The sequence below is a fragment of the Salmo trutta genome, chromosome 16, assembly GCF_901001165.1.
Source record: "Salmo trutta chromosome 16, fSalTru1.1, whole genome shotgun sequence".
Lineage (NCBI taxonomy): Eukaryota > Metazoa > Chordata > Actinopteri > Salmoniformes > Salmonidae > Salmo > Salmo trutta.
Window position 1 is genome coordinate 1,067,088 of NC_042972.1, and position 26,807 is coordinate 1,093,894.

Sequence of the window (26,807 nt, forward strand, 5' to 3'; positions counted from 1 at the left end):
GTCTGCACCACCAGGACCTAGTGTAATATGGTGTTAGTCTGCACCACCAGGAACTAGTGTAATATGGTGTTAGTCTGCACCACCAGGACCTAGTGTAATATGGTGTTAGTCTGCACCACCAGGACCTAGTGTAATATGGTGTTAGTCTGCACCACCAGGACCTAGTGTAATATGGTGTTAGTCTGCACCACCAGGACCTAGTGTAATATGGTGTTAGTCTGCACCACCAGGACCTTGTGTAATATGGTGTTAGTCTGCACCACCAGGACCTAGTGTAATATTGTGTTAGTCTGCACCACCAGGACCTAGTGTAATATGGCGTTAGTCTGCACCACCAGGACCTAGTGTAATATGGCATTAGTCTCCACCACCAGGACCTAGTGTAATATGGTGGTAGTCTGCACCACCAGGACCTAGTGTAATATGGTGTTAGTCTGCACCACCAGGACCTAGTGTAATATGGTGTTAGTCTCCACCAGGACCTAGTGTAATATGGTGTTAGTCTGCACCACCAGGACCTAGTGTAATATGGTGTTAGTCTGCACCTCCAAGACCTAGTGTAATATGGTGTTAGTCTCCACCAGGACCTAGTGTAATATGGTGTTAGTCTGCACCACCAGGACCTAGTGTAATATGGTGTTAGTCTGCACCACCAGGACCTAGTGTAATATGGTGTTAGTCTGCACCACCAGGACCTAGTGTAATATGGTGTTAGTCTGCACCACCAGGACCTAGTGTAATATGGTGTTAGTCTGCACCACCAGGACCTAGTGTAATATGGTGTTAGTCTGCACCACCAGGACCTAGTGTAATATGGTGTTAGTCTGCACCACCAGGACCTAGTGTAATATGGTGTTAGTCTGCACCACCATGACCTAGTGTAATATGGTGTTAGTCTGCACCACCAGGACCTAGTGTAATATGGTGTTAGTCTGCACCACCAGGACCTTGTGTAATATGGTGTTAGTCTGCACCACCAGGACCTAGTGTAATATTGTGTTAGTCTGCACCACCAGGACCTAGTGTAATATGGTGTTAGTCTGCACCACCAGGACCTAGTGTAATATGGCGTTAGTCTCCACCACCAGGACCTAGTGTAATATGGTGTTAGTCTGCACCACCAGGACCTAGTGTAATATGGTGTTAGTCTGCACCACCAGGACCTAGTGTAATATGGTGTTAGTCTGCACCACCAGGACCTAGTGTAATATGGTGTTAGTCTGCACCACCAGGACCTTGTGTAATATGGTGTTAGTCTGCACCACCAGGACCTAGTGTAATATTGTGTTAGTCTGCACCACCAGGACCTAGTGTAATATGGTGTTAGTCTGCACCACCAGGACCTATTGTAATATGGTGTTAGTCTCCACCACCAGGACCTAGTGTAATATGGTGTTAGTCTGCACCACCAGGACCTAGTGTAATATGGCGTTAGTCTGCACCACCAGGACCTAGTGTATTATGGTGTTAGTCTGCACCACCAGGACCTAATGTAATATGGTGTTAGTCTCCACCACCAGGACCTAGTGTAATATGGTGTTAGTCTGCACCACCAGGACCTAGTGTAATATGGTGTTAGTCTGCACCACCAGGACCTAGTGTAATATGGTGTTAGTCTGCACCACCAGGACCTAGTGTAATATGGTGTTAGTCTGCACCACCAGGACCTAGTGTAATATGGTGTTAGTCTCCACCACCAGGACCTAGTGTAATATGGTGTTAGTCTGCACCACCAGGACCTAGTGTAATATGGTGTTAGTCTGCACCACCAGGACCTAGTGTAATATGGTGTTAGTCTGCACCACCAGGACCTAGTGTAATATGGTGTTAGTCTGCACCACCAGGACCTAGTGTATTATGGTGTTAGTCTGCACCACCAGGACCTAGTGTAATATGGTGTTAGTCTGCACCACCAGGACCTAGTGTAATATGGTGTTAGTCTGCACCACCAGGACCTAGTGTAATATGGTGTTAGTCTGCACCACCAGGACCTAGTGTATTATGGTGTTAGTCTGCACCACCAGGACCTAGTGTAATATGGTGTTAGTCTGCACCACCAGGACCTAGTGTAATATGGTGTTAGTCTGCACCACCAGGACCTAGTGTAATATGGCGTTAGTCTGCACCACCAGGATCTAGTGTAATATGGTGTTAGTCTGCACCACCAGGACCTAGTGTAATATGGTGTTAGTCTGCACCACCAGGACCTAGTGTATTATGGTGTTAGTCTGCACCACCAGGACCTAGTGTAATATGGTGTTAGTCTCCACCACCAGGACCTAGTGTAATATGGTGTTAGTCTCCACCACCAGGACCTAGTGTAATATGGTGTTAGTCTGCACCACCAGGACCTAGTGTAATATGGTGTTAGTCTGCACCACCAGGACCTAGTGTAATATGATGTTAGTCTGCACCACCAGGACCTAGTGTAATATGGTGTTAGTCTCCACCACCAGGACCTAGTGTAATATGGTGTTAGTCTGCACCACCAGGACCTAGTGTAATATGGTGTTAGTCTGCACCACCAGGACCTAGTGTAATATGGTGTTAGTCTGCACCACCAGGACCTAGTGTAATATGGTGTTAGTCTGCACCACCAGGACCTAGTGTAATATGGTGTTAGTCTGCACCACCAGGACCTAGTGTAATATGGTGTTAGTCTGCACCACCAGGACCTAGTGTAATATGGTGTTAGTCTCCACCAGGACCTAGTGTAATATGGTGTTAGTCTGCACCACCAGGACCTAGTGTAATATGGTGTTAGTCTGCACCACCAGGACCTAGTGTAATATGGTGTTAGTCTGCACCACCAGGACCTAGTGTAATATGGTGTTAGTCTGCACCACCAGGACCTAGTGTAATATGGTGTTAGTCTGCACCACCAGGACCTAGTGTAATATGGTGTTAGTCTGCACCACCAGGACCTAGTGTAATATGGTATTAGTCTCCACCATGACCTAGTGTAATATGGTGTTAGTCTCCACCACCAGGACCTAGTGTAATATGGTGTTAGTCTCCACCACCAGGACCTAGTGTAATATGGTGTTAGTCTGCACCACCAGGACCTAGTGTATTATGGTGTTAGTCTGCACCACCAGGACCTAGTGTAATATGGTGTTAGTCTCCACCACCAGGACCTAGTGTAATATGGTGTTAGTCTCCACCACCAGGACCTAGTGTAATATGGTGTTAGTCTGCACCACCAGGACCTAGTGTAATATGGTGTTAGTCTGCACCACCAGGACCTAGTGTAATATGATGTTAGTCTGCACCACCAGGACCTAGTGTAATATGGTGTTAGTCTCCACCACCAGGACCTAGTGTAATATGGTGTTAGTCTGCACCACCAGGACCTAGTGTAATATGGTGTTAGTCTGCACCACCAGGACCTAGTGTAATATGGTGTTAGTCTGCACCACCAGGACCTAGTGTAATATGGTGCTAGTCTGCACCACCAGGACCTAGTGTAATATGGTGTTAGTCTGCACCACCAGGACCTAGTGTAATATGGTGTTAGTCTGCACCACCAGGACCTAGTGTAATATGGTGTTAGTCTCCACCAGGACCTAGTGTAATATGCTGTTAGTCTGCACCACCAGGACCTAGTGTAATATGGTGTTAGTCTGCACCACCAGGACCTAGTGTAATATGGTGTTAGTCTGCACCACCAGGACCTAGTGTAATATGGTGTTAGTCTGCACCACCAGGACCTAGTGTAATATGGTGTTAGTCTGCACCACCAGGACCTAGTGTAATATGGTGTTAGTCTGCACCACCAGGACCTAGTGTAATATGGTGTTAGTCTCCACCAGGACCTAGTGTAATATGGTGTTAGTCTGCACCACCAGGACCTAGTGTAATATGGTGTTAGTCTGCACCACCAGGACCTAGTGTAATATGGCATTAGTCTCCACCACCAGGACCTAGTGTAATATGGTGTTAGTCTCCACCACCAGGACCTAGTGTAATATGGTGTTAGTCTGCACCACCAGGACCTAGTGTAATATGGTGTTAGTCTTCACCACCAGGACCTAGTGTATTATGGTGTTAGTCTGCACCACCAGGACCTAGTGTAATATGGTGGTAGTCTCCACCACCAGGACCTAGTGTAATATGGGTGTAGTCTGCACCACCAGGACCTAGTGTAATATGGTGTTAGTCTGCACCACCAGGACCTAGTGTAATATGGTGTTAGTCTGCACCACCAGGACCTAGTGTAATATGGTGTTAGTCTGCACCACCAGGACCTAGTGTAATATGGTGTTAGTCTCCACCACCAGGACCTAGTGTAATATGGTGTTAGTCTGCACCACCAGGACCTAGTGTAATATGGTGTTAGTCTGCACCACCAGGACCTAGTGTAATATGGTGTTAGTCTGCACCACCAGGACCTAGTGTAATATGGTGTTAGTCTGCACCACCAGGACCTAGTGTAATATGGTGTTAGTCTGCACCACCAGGACCTAGTGTAATATGGTGTTAGTCTGCACCACCAGGACCTAGTGTAATATGGTGTTAGTCTGCACCAGGACCTAGTGTAATATGGTGTTAGTCTGCACCACCAGGACCTAGTGTAATATGGTGTTAGTCTGCACCACCAGGACCTAGTGTAATATGGTGTTAGTCTGCACCACCAGGACCTAGTGTAATATGGTGTTAGTCTGCACCACCAGGACCTAGTGTAATATGGTGTTAGTCTGCACCACCAGGACCTAGTGTAATATGGTGTTAGTCTGCACCACCAGGACCTAGTGTAATATGGTGTTAGTCTGCACCACCAGGACCTTGTGTAATATGGTGTTAGTCTGCACCACCAGGACCTAGTGTAATATTGTGTTAGTCTGCACCACCAGGACCTAGTGTAATATGGTGTTAGTCTGCACCACCAGGACCTAGTGTAATATGGCGTTAGTCTCCACCACCAGGACCTAGTGTAATATGGTGTTAGTCTGCACCACCAGGACCTAGTGTAATATGGTGTTAGTCTGCACCAGGACCTAGTGTAATATGGTGTTAGTCTGCACCACCAGGACCTAGTGTAATATGGTGTTAGTCTGCACCACCAGGACCTAGTGTAATATGGTGTTAGTCTGCACCACCAGGACCTAGTGTAATATGGTGTTAGTCTGCACCACCAGGACCTAGTGTAATATGGTGTTAGTCTGCACCACCAGGACCTAGTGTAATATGGTGTTAGTCTCCACCAGGACCTAGTGTAATATGGTGTTAGTCTGCACCACCAGGACCTAGTGTAAAATGGTGTTAGTCTGCACCACCAGGACCTTGTGTAATATGGTGTTAGTCTGCACCACCAGGACCTAGTGTAATATTGTGTTAGTCTGCACCACCAGGACCTAGTGTAATATGGTGTTAGTCTGCACCACCAGGACCTAGTGTAATATGGCGTTAGTCTCCACCACCAGGACCTAGTGTAATATGGTGTTAGTCTGCACCACCAGGACCTAGTGTAATATGGCGTTAGTCTGCACCACCAGGACCTAGTGTATTATGGTGTTAGTCTGCACCACCAGGACCTAGTGTAATATGGTGTTAGTCTCCACCACCAGGACCTAGTGTAATATGGTGGTAGTCTGCACCACCAGGACCTAGTGTAATATGGTGTTAGTCTGCACCACCAGGACCTAATGTAATATGGTGTTAGTCTGCACCACCAGGACCTAGTGTAATATGGTGTTAGTCTGCACCACCAGGACCTAGTGTAATATGGTGTTAGTCTCCACCACCAGGACCTAGTGTAATATGGTGTTAGTCTGCACCACCAGGACCTAGTGTAATATGGTGTTAGTCTGCACCACCAGGACCTAGTGTAATATGGTGTTAGTCTGCACCACCGGGACCTAGTGTAATATGGTGTTAGTCTGCACCACCAGGACCTAGTGTATTATGGTGTTAGTCTGCACCACCAGGACCTAGTGTATTATGGTGTTAGTCTGCACCACCAGGACCTAGTGTAATATGGTGTTAGTCTGCACCACCAGGACCTAGTGTAATATGGTGTTAGTCTGCACCACCAGGACCTAGTGTAATATGGTGTTAGTCTGCACCACCAGTACCTAGTGTAATATGGTGTTAGTCTGCACCACCAGGACCTAGTGTAATATGGTGTTAGTCTGCACCACCAGGACCTAGTGTAATATGGTGTTAGTCTGCACCACCAGGACCTAGTGTAATATGGTGTTAGTCTCCACCAGGACCTAGTGTAATATGGTGTTAGTCTGCACCACCAGGACCTAGTGTAATATGGTGTTTGTCTGCACCAACAGGACCTAGTGTAATATGGTGTTAGTCTCCACCAGGACCTAGTGTAATATGGTGTTAGTCTGCACCACCAGGACCTAGTGTAATATGTTGTTAGTCTGCACCTCCAAGACCTAGTGTAATATGGTGTTAGTCTCCACCAGGACCTAGTGTAATATGGTGTTAGTCTGCACAACCAGGACCTAGTGTAATATGGTGTTAGTCTGCACCACCAGGACCTAGTGTAATATGGTGTTAGTCTGCACCACCAGGACCTTGTGTAATATGGTGTTAGTCTGCAACACCAGGACCTAGTGTAATATTGTGTTAGTCTGCACCACCAGGACCTAGTGTAATATGGTGTTAGTCTGCACCACCAGGACCTAGTGTAATATGGCGTTAGTCTCCACCACCAGGACCTAGTGTAATATGGTGTTAGTCTGCACCACCAGGACCTAGTGTAATATGGTGTTAGTCTGTACCACCAGGACCTAGTGTATTATGGTGTTAGTCTGCACCACCAGGACCTAGTGTAATACGGTGTTAGTCTCCACCACCAGGACCTAGTGTAATATGGTGTTAGTCTGCACCACCAGGACCTAGTGTAATATGGTGTTAGTCTGCACCACCAGGACCTAGTGTAATATGGCGTTAGTCTCCACCACCAGGACCTAGTGTAATATGGTGTTAGTCTGCACCACCAGGACCTAGTGTAATATGGTGTTAGTCTGCACCACCAGGACCTAGTGTAATATGGTGTTAGTCTGCACCACCAGGACCTAGTGTAATATGGTGTTAGTCTGCACCACCAGGACCTAGTGTAATATGGTGTTAGTCTGCACCACCAGGACCTAGTGTAATATGGTGTTAGTCTGCACCACCAGGACCTAGTGTAATATGGTGTTAGTCTGCACCACCAGGACCTAGTGTAATATGGTGTTAGTCTGCACCACCAGGACCTAGTGTAATATGGTGTTAGTCTCCACCAGGACCTAGTGTAATATGGTGTTAGTCTGCACCACCAGGACCTAGTGTAATATGGTGTTTGTCTGCACCAACAGGACCTAGTGTAATATGGTGTTAGTCTCCACCAGGACCTAGTGTAATATGGTGTTAGTCTGCACCACCAGGACCTAGTGTAATATGTTGTTAGTCTGCACCTCCAAGACCTAGTGTAATATGGTGTTAGTCTCCACCAGGACCTAGTGTAATATGGTGTTAGTCTGCACAACCAGGACCTAGTGTAATATGGTGTTAGTCTGCACCACCAGGACCTAGTGTAATATGGTGTTAGTCTGCACCACCAGGACCTTGTGTAATATGGTGTTAGTCTGCAACACCAGGACCTAGTGTAATATTGTGTTAGTCTGCACCACCAGGACCTAGTGTAATATGGTGTTAGTCTGCACCACCAGGACCTAGTGTAATATGGCATTAGTCTCCACCACCAGGACCTAGTGTAATATGGTGTTAGTCTGCACCACCAGGACCTAGTGTAATATGGTGTTAGTCTGTACCACCAGGACCTAGTGTATTATGGTGTTAGTCTGCACCACCAGGACCTAGTGTAATATGGTGTTAGTCTCCACCACCAGGACCTAGTGTAATATGGTGTTAGTCTGCACCACCAGGACCTAGTGTAATATGGTGTTAGTCTGCACCACCAGGACCTAGTGTAATATGGTGTTAGTCTGCACCACCAGGACCTAGTGTAATATGGTGTTAGTCAGTACCACCAGGACCTAGTGTAATATGGTGTTAGTCTGCACCACCAGGACCTAGTGTAATATGGTGTTAGTCTGCACCACCAGGACCTAGTGTAATATGGTGTTAGTCTGCACCACCAGGACCTAGTGTAATATGGTGTTAGTCTGCACCACCAGGACCTAGTGTAATATGGTGTTAGTCTGCACCACCAGGACCTAGTGTAATATGGTGTTAGTCTGCACCACCAGGACCTAGTGTAATATGGTGTTAGTCTGCACCACCAGGACCTAGTGTAATATGGTGTTAGTCTCCACCAGGACCTAGTGTAATATGGTGTTAGTCTGCACCACCAGGACCTAGTGTAATATGTTGTTAGTCTGCACCTCCAAGACCTAGTGTAATATGGTGTTAGTCTCCACCAGGACCTAGTGTAATATGGTGTTAGTCTGCACAACCAGGACCTAGTGTAATATGGTGTTAGTCTGCACCACCAGGACCTAGTGTAATATGGTGTTAGTCTGCACCACCAGGACCTTGTGTAATATGGTGTTAGTCTGCAACACCAGGACCTAGTGTAATATTGTGTTAGTCTGCACCACCAGGACCTAGTGTAATATGGTGTTAGTCTGCACCACCAGGACCTAGTGTAATATGGCATTAGTCTCCACCACCAGGACCTAGTGTAATATGGTGTTAGTCTGCACCACCAGGACCTAGCGTAATATGGTGTTAGTCTGTACCACCAGGACCTAGTGTATTATGGTGTTAGTCTGCACCACCAGGACCTAGTGTAATATGATGTTAGTCTCCACCACCAGGACCTAGTGTAATATGGTGTTAGTCTGCACCACCAGGACCTAGTGTAATATGGTGTTAGTCTGCACCACCAGGACCTAGTGTAATATGGTGTTAGTCTGCACCACCAGGACCTAGTGTAATATGGTGTTAGTCAGTACCACCAGGACCTAGTGTAATATGGTGTTAGTCTGCACCACCAGGACCTAGTGTAATATGGTGTTAGTCTCCACCACCAGGACCTAGTGTAATATGGTGTTAGTCTGCACCACCAGGACCTAGTGTAAAATGGTGTTAGTCTGCACCACCAGGACCTAGTGTAATATGGTGTTAGTCTGCACCACCAGGACCTAGTGTAATATGGTGTTAGTCTGCACCACCAGGACCTAGTGTATTATGGTGTTAGTCTGCACCACCAGGACCTAGTGTAATATGGTGTTAGTCTGCACCACCAGGACCTAGTGTAATATGGTGTTAGTCTGCACCACCAGGACCTAGTGTAATATGGTGTTAGTCTGCACCACCAGGACCTAGTGTATTACGGTGTTAGTCTCCACCACCAGGACCTAGTGTAATATGGTGTTAGTCTGCACCACCAGGACCTAGTGTAATATGGTGTTAGTCTGCACCACCAGGACCTAGTGTAATATGGTGTTAGTCTGCACCACCAGGACCTAGTGTAATATGGTGTTAGTCTCCACCACCAGGACCTAGTGTAATATGGTGGTAGTCTGCACCACCAGGACCTAGTGTAATATGGTGTTAGTCTGCACCACCAGGACCTAGTGTAATATGGTGTTAGTCTCCACCACCAGGACCTAGTGTAATATGGTGTTAGTCTGCATCACCAGGACCTAGTGTAATATGGTGTTAGTCTGCACCACCAGGACCTAGTGTAATATGGTGTTAGTCTGCACCACCAGGACCTAGTGTAATATGGTGTTAGTCTGCACCACCAGGACCTAGTGTAATATGGTGTTAGTCTGCACCACCAGGACCTAGTGTAATATGGTGTTAGTCTGCACCACCAGGACCTAGTGTAATATGGTGTTAGTCTGCACCAGGACCTAGTGTAATATGGTGTTAGTCTCCACCAGGACCTAGTGTAATATGGTGTTAGTCTGCACCACCAGGACCTAGTGTAATATGGTGTTAGTCTGCACCACCAGGACCTAGTGTAATATGGTGTTAGTCTGCACCACCAGGACCTAGTGTAATATGGTGTTAGTCTGCACCACCAGGACCTAGTGTAATATGGTGTTAGTCTGCACCACCAGGACCTAGTGTAATATGGTGTTAGTCTGCACCACCAGGACCTAGTGTAATATGGTGTTAGTCTCCACCAGGACCTAGTGTAATATGGTGTTAGTCTGCACCACCAGGAACTAGTGTAATATGGTGTTAGTCTGCACCACCAGGACCTAGTGTAATATGGTGTTAGTCTGCACCACCAGGACCTAGTGTAATATGGCGTTAGTCTCCACCACCAGGACCTAGTGTAATATGGTGTTAGTCTGCACCACCAGGACCTAGTGTAATATGGTGTTAGTCTGCACCACCAGGACCTAGTGTATTATGGTGTTAGTCTGCACCACCAGGACCTAGTGTAATATGGTGTTAGTCTCCACCACCAGGACCTAGTGTAATATGGTGGTAGTCTGCACCACCAGGACCTAGTGTAATATGGTGTTAGTCTGCACCACCAGGACTTAGTGTAATATGGTGTTAGTCTGCACCACCAGGACCTAGTGTAATATGGTGTTAGTCTGCACCACCAGGACCTAGTGTAATATGGTGTTAGTCTCCACCACCAGGACCTAGTGTAATATGGTGTTATTCTGCACCACCAGGACCTAGTGTAATATGGTGTTAGTCTGCACCACCAGGACCTAGTGTAATATGGTGTTAGTCTGCACCACCAGGACCTAGTGTAATATGGTGTTAGTCTGCACCACCAGGACCTAGTGTAATATGGTGTTAGTCTGCACCACCAGGACCTAGTGCAATATGGTGTTAGTCTGCACCACCAGGACCTAGTGTAATATGGTGTTAGTCTGCACCAGGACCTATTCTAATATGGTGTTAGTCTGCACCACCAGGACCTAGTGTAATATGGTGTTAGTCTGCACCACCAGGACCTAGTGTAATATGGTGTTAGTCTGCACCACCAGGACCTAGTGTAATATGGTGTTAGTTTGCACCACCAGGACCTAGTGTAATATGGAGTTAGTCTGCACCACCAGGACCTAGTGTAATATGGTGTTAGTCTGCACCACCAGGACCTAGTGTAATATGGTGTTAGTCTGCACCACCAGGACCTAGTGTAATATGGTGTTAGTCTCCACCAGGACCTAGTGTAATATGGTGTTTGTCTGCACCACCAGGACCTAGTGTAATATGGTGTTTGTCTGCACCACCAGGACCTAGTGTAATATGGTGTTAGTCTCCACCAGGACCTAGTGTAATATGGTGTTAGTCTGCACCACCAGGACCTAGTGTAATATGGTGTTAGTCTGCACCACCAGGACCTAGTGTAATATGGTGTTAGTCTGCACCACCAGGACCTAGTGTAATATGGTGTTAGTCTGCACCACCAGGACCTAGTGTAATATGGTGTTAGTCTGCACCACCAGGACCTAGTGTAATATGGTGTTAGTCTGCACCACCAGGAACTAGTGTAATATGGTGTTAGTCTGCACCACCAGGACCTAGTGTGATATGGTGTTAGTCTGCACCACCAGGACCTAGTGTAATATGGTGTTAGTCTGCACCACCAGGACCTTGTGTAATATGGTGTTAGTCTGCACCACCAGGACCTAGTGTAATATTGTGTTAGTCTGCACCACCAGGACCTAGTGTAATATGGTGTTAGTCTGCACCACCAGGACCTAGTGTAATATGGCATTAGTCTCCACCACCAGGACCTAGTGTAATATGGTGTTAGTCTGCACCACCAGGACCTAGTGTAATATGGTGTTAGTCTGCACCACCAGGACCTAGTGTATTATGGTGTTAGTCTGCACCACCAGGACCTAGTGTAATATGGTGTTAGTCTCCACCACCAGGACCTAGTGTAATATGGTGGTAGTCTGCACCACCAGGACCTAGTGTAATATGGTGTTAGTCTGCACCACCAGGACCTAGTGTAATATGGTGTTAGTCTGCACCACCAGGACCTAGTGTAATATGGTGGTAGTCTGCACCACCAGGACCTAGTGTAATATGGTGTTAGTCTGCACCACCATTACCTAGTGTAATATGGTGTTAGTCTGCACCACCATTACCTAGTGTAATATGGTGTTAGTCTGCACCACCAGGACCTCGTGTAATATGGTGTTAGTCTGCACCACCAGGACCTAGTGTAATATGGTGTTAGTCTGCACCACCAGGACCTAGTGTAATATGATGTTAGTCTGCACCACCAGGACCTAGTGTAATATGGTGTTAGTCTGCACCGTGTCTTCTACCTGTTGGGTTGAGTACGAAATGGATGTCTTTTCCTACCTGTTGGGTTTAGTACCATATGGAAATCTTCTCCGACCTTTTTGGTTTAGTATGGTGCTTCACTCTCTCCTTTCTACATTTTTTTCTCTGTATCTGCTTCTAAAGAGAGTTTCTATCTACATTTCAAGCTTCCACTTCTAACCCTGGGAAACTCTTTTCCACCATCTCCTCCCTCCGTAATCCTCCATCCCTCCTCCCTCCCTGCGTAAGACTTTGTTAACTACTTTCAAAAGACCGTTGACGACATCCGCTCCTCATTCACTCAGCCTATTGAGTCCACTGGTCCCACTCGCACAGAACGACCCTATGCCTTGACCTCTTGCTCCCCTCTCTCTCCAGATGACATCCAGCGACTAGTGATGTCCGTCCGCCCAACAACCTGCCCACTCGACCTCCTCCTCCCTTCTCCAGACCATCTCTGGAGACCTTCTCCCATTCCTCACTTCCCTCATCATCTCATCCCTGACCACCGGCTGCGTCCTTTCTGACTTCAAAACGGCCAGAGTCGCTCCCCTCCTCAAGAAAACAATGCTTGACACCTCTGACGTAAAAACTACAGACCTGTATCCTTCCTTGAGCGTGATGTCTATGACCAACTCTCTGACTATCTCTCTCAGAACGATCTTCTTGACCCTAACCAGTCAGGCATAAAGACGGGTCACTGAACTGAGACTGCTCTTCTCCGTGTCACAGAGGGTTCTCCGCACTGCCAAAGCTGACTCTCTCCTCTGTTCTCATCCTCCTAGATCTGTCCACTGCCTTCGACACCGTGAACCGTCAGATCCTCCTCTCCACCCTCTCAGGGCTGGGTGTCTCAGTCTCTATCAGATCCTCCTCTCAGGGCTGGGCGTCTCAGGCTCGATCAGATCCTCCTCTCCACCCTTTCAGGGCTGGGCGTCTCAGGCTCTATCAGATCCTCCTCTCAGGGCTGGGTGTCCCAGGCTCTATCAGATCCACCCTCTCAGGGCTGGGTGTCCCAGGCTCTATCAGATCCACCCTCTCAGGGCTGGGTGTCTCAGGCTCTATCAGATCCTCCTCTCAGGGCTGGGTGTCCCAGGCTCTATCAGATCCACCCTCTCAGGGCTGGGTGTCTCAGGCTCTATCAGATCCTCCTCTCAGGGCTGGGTGTCTCAGGCTCTATCAGATCCTCCTCTCAGGGCTGGGCGTCTCAGACTCTATCAGATCCTCCTCTCCACCCTCTCAGGGCTGGGCGTCTCAGGCTCTGCACGCTTTTGGATTGAATCCTACCTGGCATCCGCTTCTACCAGGTGACATGGAGAGGATCTGTGTCTGCACCATGTACTCTCACTACTAGTGTCCCCCAGGGCTCGGTCATAGGCCCTCTCCTCTTCTCCATATACACCAAGTCATATCCTCACATGGTCTCTCCTATCATTGCTATGCGGATGACACTCAACTACTTTTTTCTCCTTTCCCCCCTTCAGCCCGCCTGGTGTTCAACCTTCCCAAATTCTCCCACGTCACCCCGCTCCTCTGCACACTCCGCTGGCTTCCAGTCGAAGCTCACATCTACTATAAGGCCATGGTAATTTCCATCGTAGCAGCAAGAGGAACTGCCCCTCCCTACTTTCAGGCTATGCTCAAACGCTACAACCCAACCCGAGCACTCCATTCTGTCACCTCTGGTCTCTTGGCAATTCCCGCTCAGCCCAGTCCAAGCTCTTCTCTGTCCTGGCACCCCAATGTTGGAACCAGCTTCCCCCTGAGGCTAGGACAGCACAATTCCTGCCCATCTTCCGAAATCATCTGAAACCCTACCACTTCAAAAAGTATTTTAAAATGGTCCCACAGCACCCCTCCTCACTCACGACTTTTGTGAAGTAACACTCGCAATTCATTTCCCCCCCTTACTAGCTCTGACTTCTCTGAAAGCTACTTTATTGAGGAACAAAATGTACTTATTATGACTGATATGTGGTTGTCTCACCTAGCTATCTTAAGATGAATAGACTAACTGTAAGTTGCTATTGATAAGAGCATCTGCTAAGTGACTAAAATGTAAATGTAAAATGTATGATATGGAAGTCTGTAGTATACGGTTGGGTTTAGTATGATATGGAAGTCTGAAGTTCTTTAATCACTCCATTTAAAGCAGAATGTAATATCTAATTCTACTTTTCCGTTTGGCAATATACGACCTCTCTCTCTCTCTCTCTCTCTCTCTCTCTCTCTCTCTCTCTCCATCTCTCTCTCTCTCTCTCTCTCTCTCTCTCTCTCTCTCTCTCTCTCTCTCTCTCTCTCTCTCTCCAGTATATCCCAGCAGCAGTGTTGTCAGAACATTCTAAAGGAGACCAGATGTCTGGCAGGTATCACTGTTGCTAAAGGAGGAGACAGGTGTGAGGTCGACCAGGAGAGCCGGTGTGCTGTAGACTCTTACCAGGCAAGACACACACACACACACACACACACACACACACACACACACACTCACAGAGACAGGCAGGCACGCACACTCAATTACCCATTCTCAACTGGTTGTGTGTGTCAGAACCACTGTATCAATGAAGGATAAATTGTCCTAATGGTATTGATATAGACTCAATACTACAAGACTCAATACTATACGCATGTTAAAGAGTCTGTTAAACAGAAAAATTAAAAGGTACGGGAGATTCTCTGGATCACAGTGGATCAGGAATTTTGTATAGAAACTGAATGAGTCTTAGTCTGCTTCCCATGGCACCCTATTCCACTAGGGCCCTGTAGTGCACTATAAAGAGAATAGGGTGACATTTGGGACTCTGTTCAAACAAGCTGAGGTATGCAGTAGTGTTTTTGGAGGTGATATTTCAGTAGTTGGCACCCTGCCATTTGGCAGTCCTATTCCAGTTTTAGACCCACATGCCAACTCAGGAATTTTGTGGAATTCAGATGAAGGTCGGTGAGTTTATTGGACTAGGTCCAAATCCCAATCTGTGATAATCTAGGAAATGCCAAACGTAATATTGGACCTCCGAGCATCCTTCAGAACCTCAGAATATGGAGATAGGAAGATGTCTTCTGCCTTCGTGTGCATCCCGATGGAGCCCTCCTCTACATTGTCCTCTCCTTTACAGTGTTTGACATGTTTAAAGAACGGCTGCCCTAAAAAAACAACTAATCCCTTTAAAAATGGCCTATGTGGCATCGATGTATGAGTCAAGCTTTTATTCTAGTGTGAAAATTGACTACAAAGTGTAAATAGGATAATTTTGGTCATGAAGTCCGTCTCATCTAAAACGGAGTTCGAAACCAGTGTGTGTCACAACGAGTAAATTAAGTTTGGGTTTGGGATTACAATTATGTCAACGATTAATGCTCCCTTTTACCAAGCTCCACGTGCAAATCACCCCTCTGGCCGCTTCCCTTCATTGAATGGGGTTCAGTTTTTTTATCGCCCCCAACGTGTTTAAAGGATCGCGTCCGTGCGGAATAGGTGTTTGGAGTTGGTTGGTCCCCAGTGGTGGTGAGTATGCTGGTAGCTAGACCGTAGATTGATGGGTATGTATATTTTGATGAGCATTATCACTATCATCTACCTAACTAGCTATCTAGCTACCTATCCTGAACAAAAAATGTAAACACAACATGCAACAATTTCACCGATTTTACTGAGTTAGAGTTCAAATAAGGAAATCAGTCAATTTAAATAAATAAATTAGGCCCTAATCTATGGATTTTCTATGGCTGGGCAGGGGTGCAGCCATGGGTGGGCCTGGGAGAGCATAGGTCCACCCACTGGGGAGCCAGGCCCACCCACTGGGGAGCCAGGTCCACCCACTGGGGAGCCAGGCGCACCCACTGGGGAGCCAGGCCCACCCACTGGGGAGCCAGGTCCACCCACTGGGGAGCCAGGTCCACCCACTGGGGAGCCAGGTCCACCCACTGGGGAGCCAGGTCCACCCACTGGGGAGCCAGGCCCACCCACTGGGGAACCAGGCCCACCCACTGGGGAGCCAGTCCCACCCACTGGGGAACCAGGCCCACCCACTGGGGAGCCAGGCCCACCCACTGGGGAACCAGGCCCACCCACTGGGGAGCCAGGCCCAGCCAATCAGGATATGTTTTTCCCCACAAAAAAGGGGTTTATTATAGACAGAAATACTCCTCAGTTTCATCAGCTGTCCGGGTGGCTGGTCTCAGACGATCCCGCAGGTGAAGAAGACGGATGTGGAGGTCCTGTGGTGGTTTGCGGTTGTGTGGCCGGTTGGACGCACTGCCAAATTCTCTAAAACGTCATTGGAGGTGACTTATGGTAAAGAAATTAACATTCAATTCTCTGGCAACAGCTCTGGTGGACATTCCTGAAATCAGCATGCCAATTGCAAGCTCCCTCAAAACATGAGACATCTGTGCACATTTTAGAGAGGCCTTTTATTGTCCCCAGCACAAGGTGCACCTGTGTAATGATCATGCTGTTTAATCAGCTCTTTGATATGCCACACCTGTCAGGTGGATGAATTATCTTGGCAAAGGAGAAAGGCTCACAAATATGGAGAGAAATAAGGTTTTTGTGCGTATGGAACATTTCTGAGATCTTTTATTTCAGCTCATGAAACATAGGACCAACACTTTACATGTTGCGTTTATATTTTTGTTCTGTAAAATTAGCTAGCTAACTAGCTGGCTAACATTAGTCTACCTTAACACAACTCGGTTTTGGCTTGAAAACATACTAACATTTCAAAAGAAAGCAAATAATTAGTAGGAAAAAGTCTGTCGCCAGATTGACTTTAGATGCAGTATAACTTCAGTCAGTATTTTAGTACATCCTGGACCACCATATTTTAGCTAGCTAACATTAGCATTGCTAGCTATTTTTTGACAAACTTTACTAGTAAAATTAATGGGAACATTGCCATCTCTTTAAAATTAAATTTGACGAAGTAATATGACAAAGTTGTTTCCTACTAATTATTTGCTTACTTTAGCAATGTCATCGTATTTCCTTGCCACTATAAATTAGTGTAATTTAGATGAAAAAGTCACATTAGCCACCGAGGTGCAACCCATGTCTAGGACTCAAATAAATATTGGATACAGCTATATTACAGCTAACTAACTCATGTCTGACTACAACAGTGTACTAACTAGCAGCAACAAACCCAACCCATCCCAGGACCATAGCAGAACATTTGGTTATGAAGTGTAATGGCTTCAACGGGCCTGTATATAATCCAATTTGGAGCCAGTCAGTCTACATCTGTAAAGACTTAGTTTCCAAAAGATATGACGTTATTTCTCAAGCTACAGCATGTTTATAATTAAGGGATGACGACAATCGTTGACCTGTTTCTTTTCTGTTAGACAAATTGCACAGTTGGGTGCCAGACTGATCGTCATACATTGATGCTGGGACTTACCAGAAGGAGCAAAGCTGGGTATCATAAAATGTCCAGCAATGTGACTGCAATGGTTTAGCAACCTCCAAAAATAATTGAATTCACTGCTCAGTTAATATTTTCACAGCTTGTCAGGCAAGAATTCAGAATAAAGGTGTCATGTGACACAAGTACCCTTGTGACACATTTTCTGTTGTTGCCAGAGTCTCTCTCAACTCCTATGACAAGGACATGCAATCGAGGCCTCTGATCGTGACCTGGGTGACTGCCTTGATGACACAGGACGGAATCATAAACCATTACAGGTAATGTGTTTTATATGTGTTGTAGAAAAAAATACCCAGCTTGATAAACTAGTAGGCTAATTCCCCAGCCAAGTACACAGCACCAGTCAAAAGTTTGGACTTTCTTTATATTTTACTATTTTCTACATTGTAGAATAATAGTGAAGACAGCAAAACTATGAAATAACACATATGGAATCATGTAGTAACCAAAAAAGTGTTAAACAAATCTAAATATTTTATATTTTGAGATTCTTCAAAGATGACAGCTTGCACACGCTTGGCATTCTCTCAACCAGCTTCTTGAAGGTAGTCACCTGGAATGCTTTTACAACAGTCTTGAAGGTGTTTCCACAAATGCTGAGCACTTGTTGGCTGCTTTTCCTTCACTCTGCAGTCCAATTCATCCCAAAACATCTCACTTGGGTTGAGGTCAGGTGATTGTGGAGGCCAGGTCATCTGATGCAGCACTCCATCACTCTCCTTCTTGGTAAAATAGCCCTTACACAGCCTGGAGGTGTGTTGGGTCAAAACAAATCAAACTTTATTCGTAACATGCGCCAAATACAAGTGTAGACCTTACCGTGAAACGCTTACAGTACTTACAAGTCCTTAACCAACGGTGCAGTTCAAGAAGAGTCATTGTCCTGTTGAAAAACAAATGATAGTCCCACTAAGCGCAAACCAGAAACGATGGCGTATCGCTGCAGAATGCTGTGGTAGCCCTGCTGGTTAAGTGTGCCTTGAATTCTAAATAAATCACTGACAGTGTCACCAGCTAAGCACCATAACACCTCCTCCTCCATGCTTCACGGTGGGAACCACAAATGCTGAGATCATCCGTTTACCTACCCTGCGTCTCACAAAGACACAGAGGTTGGATCCAAAAATCTCAAATTTGGACTCATCAGATGAAACAACAGATTTCCACCAGTCTAATGTCCATTGTTCATGTTTCTTTGCCCAAGCAAGTCTCTTCTTATTATTGGTGTCCTTTAGTAATGGTTTCTTTGCAGCATTTCGACCATGAAGGACTGATTCACACAGTCTCCTCTGAACAGATGATGTTGAGATGTGTCTGTTACTTGAACTCTGTGAAGCATTTATTTGGGCTGACATTTCTGAGGCTGGTAACTCTGGTGAACTTATCCTCTTCAGCAGAAGTAACTCTGGGTCTTCCATTCCTGTGGCGGTCCTCATGAGAGCCAGTTTCATCATAGCGCTTGATGGTTTTTCAGATCAAATCAAACTTTATTTGTCTCATGGGCCGAGTACAACAAGTGTAGACCTTACCGTAAAATGCTTACTTACAAGTCCTTAACCAACAGTGCAGTTCAAGACGAATTAAGAAAATATTAACCAAATAAACTAAAGTAAAAAATAAATAATAATAATATAAAGTAAAACAATAACATAACAATAATGAGGCTATATACAGGTGGTACCGGTACCGAATCAGTGTGCAGGGGTACAGGTTAGTTGAGATAATTTGTACATGTAGGTAGGGGTGAAGTGATTATCCATAGATAATAAACAATGTAAATTGTCCGGTGGCCATTTGATTAATTGTTCAGCAGTCTTATGGCTTGGGGGTAGAAGCTGTTAAGGAGCTTTTTGGTCCTACAGTGGTTTGTCCACAGCTTGCATGGTGCCGCAGAATTCTATGGCACGTTATTTAAGTGCCAACCACTGGTACCATTAATGCTAGTTAGTGCTAGTTTGACCACCATTTATTTATTAAAGACTATCAGAAAGAATGTTGGTACTTATTTATTTTGATCCAAAGCCATGAATGAGTGAGTCACTCAGCTTTATGTAGCTTCCGCTATATGACTGTGCCACCAACTTGGTAATATATAACGATATTTTGGAGGTTATTCCATTTAAAAAACAACAAAAGTGAGCGATTGTAATCTGAATAAAGGTCAAAACATTTATTTCTGTTTTTAGAGGGAGAGAAACGCTGGGCCAGTTGTGCGCCGCCCTATGGGACAACCAATCACGGTCGGATGTGATACATAATAATACTTTTTGTTATATTATTTGTTTTGTCTTTTCTGGTGGATTAAATTGAAATTGCAACCAATCACAGCCGGTTGGGATACAGCCAACCTAACTTAGAAATACATTTGATGATAGAATTCTCCCCCTACCCTTCTAGGCAAGTCTATTGTCCTGATTATAACCATAATGGCGCTGTACAACGTGACCGTGTGTGTTTGAAAGAGTATTTTCCAGTAAACAACAATTTGTTTACCTTCATTAGACAACTTTGTCCCAATATTTCTGTAATTCAGTGATATTTATTCTCATAGTAATTCGTTATGGATCCATAACGAAATAAACATCCGCATTTTGAAAGAGTATTTTTATCATCATTTTATTAACGAAAGCATAAAGATGCCATTATTAGTTACGTTGTTTTAGTTTGAACGTGCAGACTGGCACTAAGAACAGAGGGAATGTTTCCCTAGTCAGTGCCATTATTAGTGCACTGCCCCTTAAAGCGTTGCTCTGTGCTACCCAGTGAGGCGGGGTGGGGGTCCACTCCCCCTTCCTCATCCTCTCTTCCCCATGGGCTAGGTCCGTCTTCTGTGCGTGGCTCTGCGGCCCATCCCGTGCCCCAGGCCCTCGGATACAGCTGGAGAACTGCAAGGCAATCCCATTGTGCCATCTCAGTGGATACAGCTGGAGAACTGCAAGGAAATCCCATTGTGCTTTCTCAGTGGATACAGCTGGAGAACTGAAGTCCCATTGTGCTATCTCAGTGGATACAGCTGGAGAACTGAAGTCCCATTGTGCTATCTCAGTAGATACAACTGGAGAACTGCAAGGCAATCCCATTGTGCTATCTCAGTGGATACAGCTGGAGAACTGCAAGGCAATCCCATTGTGCCATCTCAGTGGATACAGCTGGAGAACGGCAAGGCAATCCCATTGTGCCATCTCAGTGGATACAGCTGGAGAACTGCAAGGCAATCCCATTGTGCTATCTCAGTGGATACAGCTGGAGAACGGCAAGGCAATCCCATTGTGCTATCTCAGTGGATACAGCTGGAGAACTGAAGTCCCATTGTGCTATCTCAGTAGATACAACTGGAGAACTGCAAGGCAATCCCATTGTGCTATCTCAGTGGATACAGCTGGAGAACTGCAAGGAAATTCCATTGTGCCATCTCAGTGGATACAGCTGGAGAACTGAAATCCCATTGTGCTATCTCAGTGGATACAGCTGGAGAACTGAAATCCCATTGTGCCATCTCAGTGGATACAGCTGGAGAACTGAAATCCCATTGTGCTATCTCAGTGGATACAGCTGGAGAACTGAAATCCCATTGTGCCATCTCAGTGGATACAGCTGGAGAACTGCAAGGCAATCCCATTGTGCCATCTCAGTGGATACAGCTGGAGAACTGAAATCCCATTGTGCCATCTCAGTGGATACAGCTGGAGAACTGAAATCCCATTGTGCCATCTCAGTGGATACAGCTAGAGAACGGCAAGGCAATCCCATTGTGCGCCACTCGGGAGCCATGACCAATATATATTGTCCTGCTAATACATTTTAGTCATTTAGCAGACACTCTTATCCAGAGCGACTTACAGTAGTGAATGCATACATTTCATTAAAAATATATATATGTTTATTTTATTTTTTGTAATGGCCCCCCGTGGGAATCGAACCCACAACCCTGGCGTTGCACACACCATGCTGGCGTTGCAAACACCATGCTCTACCAACTGAGCCACAGGGAAGGCTGTGCTTACCAGGGTTAATTTATATCATTCTAAATTAATTATAATAAATCACTTTGTATTTAAAACAATTACGATATTTTGGAGATTATTTTGTTTTCAAATAACGTAAAATGAACGAGAAAAAGGCCATTCTTGAACATGGGGTGAGACATTGTTACTAATTTGTAAATAAAGCCAGTTTGTTATTTAGAATGATTTATTTCTGTTTTTAGAAGGAGAGAAACCAAAAGCCTATAGTCATCTCATGGGTCTCCTAGTCGAGGAACAGGGATTGACCCAGCAACGCAGCTTGCCCTGCTTTGCAGTGTCTTAGACCATTGCGCCACTTAGGCGCTGTACAATGTGCCTGTCGGGAGTGGCCTACAGTACTACAGTAAGAGAAAAGTAATCCTAAAAGAATAAAAACCTTAGTGTAAGTAATACTGAAGTTGTGCACAATTATCAGTTTCTATTTAGGTTTATGTCGCCAGTCATTTTCAGTTAGAGATACAGTAGGACCCAAAAGCATTATCAGTGCTTTAACTCCCCCTTGTGGTGGTCTGGAGCAATGAAGTGGTGACGCAGGGTAGCGTAGTAAACCACAAATTACTTCTAAGTCCCGCAGCATAATCACAAAACCTTTAGTGGAGCAACCACTGTAGACTTGGCGCTCCGGTACCATTTGCTGTGCGGTAGCAGAGAAAACAGTCTATGACTAGGGTGACTCGAGTCTCTGACAATTTTATGGGCTTTCCTCTGGCACCGCCTATTATATAGGTCCTGGATGGTAAGAAGCTTGACCCCAGTGATGTACTGGGCCGTACGCACTACCCTCTGTAGCGCCTTCTGGTCAGATACCGAGCAGTTGCCATACCAGGCAGTGATGCAACCGGTCAGGATGCTCTCAATGGTGCAGTTGTAGAACTTTTTGAGGATCTAGGGACCCATGCCAAATCTTTTCAGTCTCCTGAGGGGGAAAAGGTTTTGTCGTGCTCTCTTCACGACTGTCTTAAAGGGGGTTTGGACCATGTTCGTTGGTGATGTGGACGCCAAGGAACTAGAAACTCTCGAACCGCTCCACTACAGCCCCGTCGATGTTAATAGGGGCCTGTTTGGCCCGCCTTTTCCTGTAGTCCACGATCAGCATTTTGTCTTGCTCACATTGAGGGAGAGGTTGTTGTCCTGGTACCACACTGCCAGTTCTCCGATCAAGTGCGATAGCACTTGAAGAAACTTTCAAAGTTCTTCAAATTTTTCCGGATTGACTGACCTTCATGTCTTAAAGTAATAATGGACTGTCATTTCTCTTTGCTTATTTGAGCTGTTCTTACCTTTTTTGAGTGGTCTTATACCAAATAGGGCTATAATCTGTATACTCTACCTTGTCACAACACAACTGATTGGCTCAAACGCATTAAGAATTAAAGAAATTCCACAAATATACTTTTAACAAGGAACACCTGTTAATTGAAATGCATTCCAGGTGACTACCTCATGAAGCTGGTTGAGAGAATGCCAAAAGTGTGCAAAGCTGTCATCAAGACAAAGGGTGTCTACTTTGAAGAATCTGAAATATAAAATATATTTTGATTTGTTTAACAGTTTTTTGGTTACTACATGATTCCATATGAGTTATTTCATAGTTTTGATGTCTTCACTATTATTCAACAATGTAGAAAATAGTAAAAATAAAGAAAAACCCTTGAATGAGCAGGCGTGTCCAAACTTTTGACTAGTACTGTATATGACAAATGTGTGTTTTGTGGCCCAGAGACTCTTGGGACTGCGCTCATGTCAGAAGATAAACTACTGTTGATGTTTATTTGGAAGACTGATATTGTTTTATTTTTACCCAACTGTTATGTACCCCCATTTAATTTTCATTGTTAATTTGATCATTTTTCCCAGAAGATTCTTTATTCATAAGATGAAGTGGCGGGAGAACAAACCCCTGTTTAAATTGTTTAAGATAGAACTGAAAGATCTTTTTTTTTTTAAGCGGTGCGTACCATCAAACCTTTTGACATGTAATACTCCTGTCTATGTTACGTTGATGTTGTCCGTATATTTCTGATTTTGTGTCATTGTTCAATAAAATATAAAATACTAAGGTTGCTTTGTTTTATGTTGGGAGTTATTTTACAACTTGCATTGATGATCACGTTTCTATAAGAAAAGAAGAGAAAAAAGACTGATTGCAGTTTGTCTCTGGAACTGTCACCAGCTGTCTACTACCTTTAGGTACAGATAACGTGATTGGCAGAGATAGTACCATGGATAGTACACAAGTTTTGATTGGTTTACAGTTTAGTACTTTTATGTCCAGGTGGTGAACATAAAAATAAGTATTTAGATCAAATTTGCAAGAACTCAACCAAACACCGATGGGAGCCAGTATAGCCCAACACCGATGGGAGCCAGTATAGCCCAACACCGATGGGAGCCAGTATAGCCCAACACCGATGGGAGCCAGTATAGCCCAACACCGATGGGAGCCAGTATAGCCCAACACCGATGGGAGCCAGTATAGCCTAACACCGATGGGTGCCAGTATAGCCCAACACCGATGGAAGCCAGTATAGCCCAACACCGATGGGAGCCAGTATAGCCCAACACCGATGGGAGCCAGTATAGCCCAACACCGATGGGACCCAGTATAGCCCAACACCGATGGGAGCCAGTATAGCCCAACACCGATGGGTACCAGTATAGCCCAACACCGATGGGTGCCAGTATAGCCCAACACCGATGGGTGCCAGTATAGCCCAACACCGATGGGTGCCAGTATAGCCCAACACCGATGGGAGCCAGTATAGCCCAACACCGATGGGAGCCAGTATAGCCCAACACCGATGGGAGCCAGTATAGCCCAACACCGATGGGAGCCAGTATAGCCCAACACCGATGGGAGCCAGTATAGCCCAACACCGATGGGACCCAGTATAGCCCAACACCGATGGGACCCAGTATAGCCCAACACCGATGGGAGCCAGTATAGCCCAACACTGATGGGAGCCAGTATAGCCCAACACCGATGGGAGCCAGTATAGCCCAACACCGATGGGTGTCAGTATAGCCCAACACCGATGGGAGCCAGTATAGCCCAACACCGATGGGAGCCAGTATAGCCCAACACCGATGGGAGCCAGTATAGCCCAACACCAATGGGAGCCAGTATTAACATATACAACCAACAGACAGGGTGGGGGGGTTGCGAACTTGACGACGACTCATAGTTCCTGCAACTTTCTGAAGAGGCAGCAAGAATGCCCCTGTGTGAGCGGTGCATGTCTACCACTTTGTGTAACCGTTAGCGATAATGCTAATGAAAACAGTCCTCTGGTAGATGGAAAGGCCCAAAAAGGAGTGGCTCCTAATCCGTGACTGAATCTTTTATTTCTGATGCTCCGTATCCTCGCAGTATCTTGCAAGAATTTGGTACTTTAATAATTTTCTCATGCCGAAACCGAAGAAGATACACAGTTAAAAGCCAGGAAGAGGATATTCGCAAAGTATTTACTTGACTCTTTTTCCACGATGGCACTTATTTGAGCCTTGAATCTCATAGGGACCTGGCCGTTAGCCAGCAGGGTTGAATCAGAGGAGTTGCTGTATATATTTAGAGCCATATCCCTGTAATGCTTAGAGAAGATCTTATGTCAAGTGTTATTGAAGTGTTGTGGTAGCAGGTTCACTTGGCACATCTAAAGCCTTTTCTTTTGGGGTGTTGCTATAGGCCACCAAGTGCTAACAGTCAGTATCTAAATAATATGTGTGAAATGCTTGATAGTGTATGTGATGTAAACAGAGAAGTCTACTTTCTTGGGGACCTGAATATTGACTGGTTTTCATCAAGCTGTCCACTCAAGAGGAAGCTTCTTACCGTAACCAGTGCATGTAATCTGGTTCAGGCTATTAATCAACCTACCAGGGTGTTTACAAACACTACAGGAACATGTATTTTGATGCTTTGTGGATGGGGCCTCCCCAGTGGTGCAGCTGTCTAAGCCACTGCATTGCAATGCAAAATGCATTGCAACAGATGCAGGTTCGATACCCGTGCCGGCCGCCACTGGGAGACCCATGAGGCGGCTTTTGGTTTTAATTTAGAATCCTCCAATCATCTATATGTAATTATTAGAGGAGAGTCACGTCATATTTTTCGATGTATTGTAGGGGTACCGTAGGCGACATGAGTCTCACTAGTGTTGAGTAATGTGCTGTTAACCTCTCTAGGGTATGTGGGACGAAATCGTCCCACCTAGTCAACAGCCAGTGGAATCGAGTGGCGCGATATTCAAAAACCTTAAAACCTTACACCATTTTAAAGACAAGACTCTCGTTAATCTAACCACATTGTCCGATTTCAAAAAGGCTTTACAGCGAAAGCAAAACATTAGATTATGTCAGCAGAGTACCCAGCCAGAAATAATCACACACCCATTTTTCAAGCTAGCATATAATGTCACAAAAACCAGAAACACAGCTAAATGCAGCACTAACCTTTGATGATCTTCATCAGATGACACTCCTAGGACATTATGTTATACAATAAATGCATGTTTTGTTCAATCAAGTTCATATTTATATCAAAAACCAGCTTTTTACATTAGCATGTGACGTTCAGAACTAGCAAACATACCGAAAACTTCCGGTGAATTAACTAAATTACTCACGATAAACGTTCACAAAAAACATAACAATTATTTTAAGAATTATAGATACAGAACTCCTTTATGCAATCGCGGTGTCAGATTTTAAAATTGCTTTTCGGCAAAAGCACATTTTGCAATATTCTGAGTAGATAGCTCGCCATCACGGGCTAGCTAATTTGACACCCACCAAGTTTGGCGTTCACTAAACTCAGAATTACTATAAGAAAAATTGGATTACCTTTGCTGTTCTTCGTCAGAATGCACTCCCAGGACTTCTACTTCAACCACAAATGTTGTTTTGGTTCAAAATAATATATAGTTATGTTCAAATATCCTCTGTTTTGTCCGTGCGTTCAGATCCCTATCCGAACGGTGACGCGCGGACGCATGTCGTGACAAAACATTTCAAAATATTCCATTACCGTACTTCGAAGCATGTCAAACGCTGTTTATACATTTTTATGCGATTTTTCTCATAAAATAGCGATAGTATTCCGACCGGGAGACGTTGTTTTCGTTCAAAG

At 45.4% G+C, this 26,807-nt stretch overlaps 1 protein-coding gene across 1 annotated transcript in view; it reads left to right on the forward strand.

Moving 5' to 3' along the window:
* The window catches only part of fbln2 (fibulin 2), a 117,803-nt gene that overhangs the window by 43,923 nt on the left and 47,073 nt on the right, over positions 1 to 26,807 (forward strand). The window contains exon 5 of the mRNA XM_029692719.1: positions 14,536 to 14,665. Coding sequence (XP_029548579.1) covers positions 14,536 to 14,665 — 130 coding nt within the window. The remainder of the gene's footprint in view (positions 1 to 14,535; positions 14,666 to 26,807) is intronic.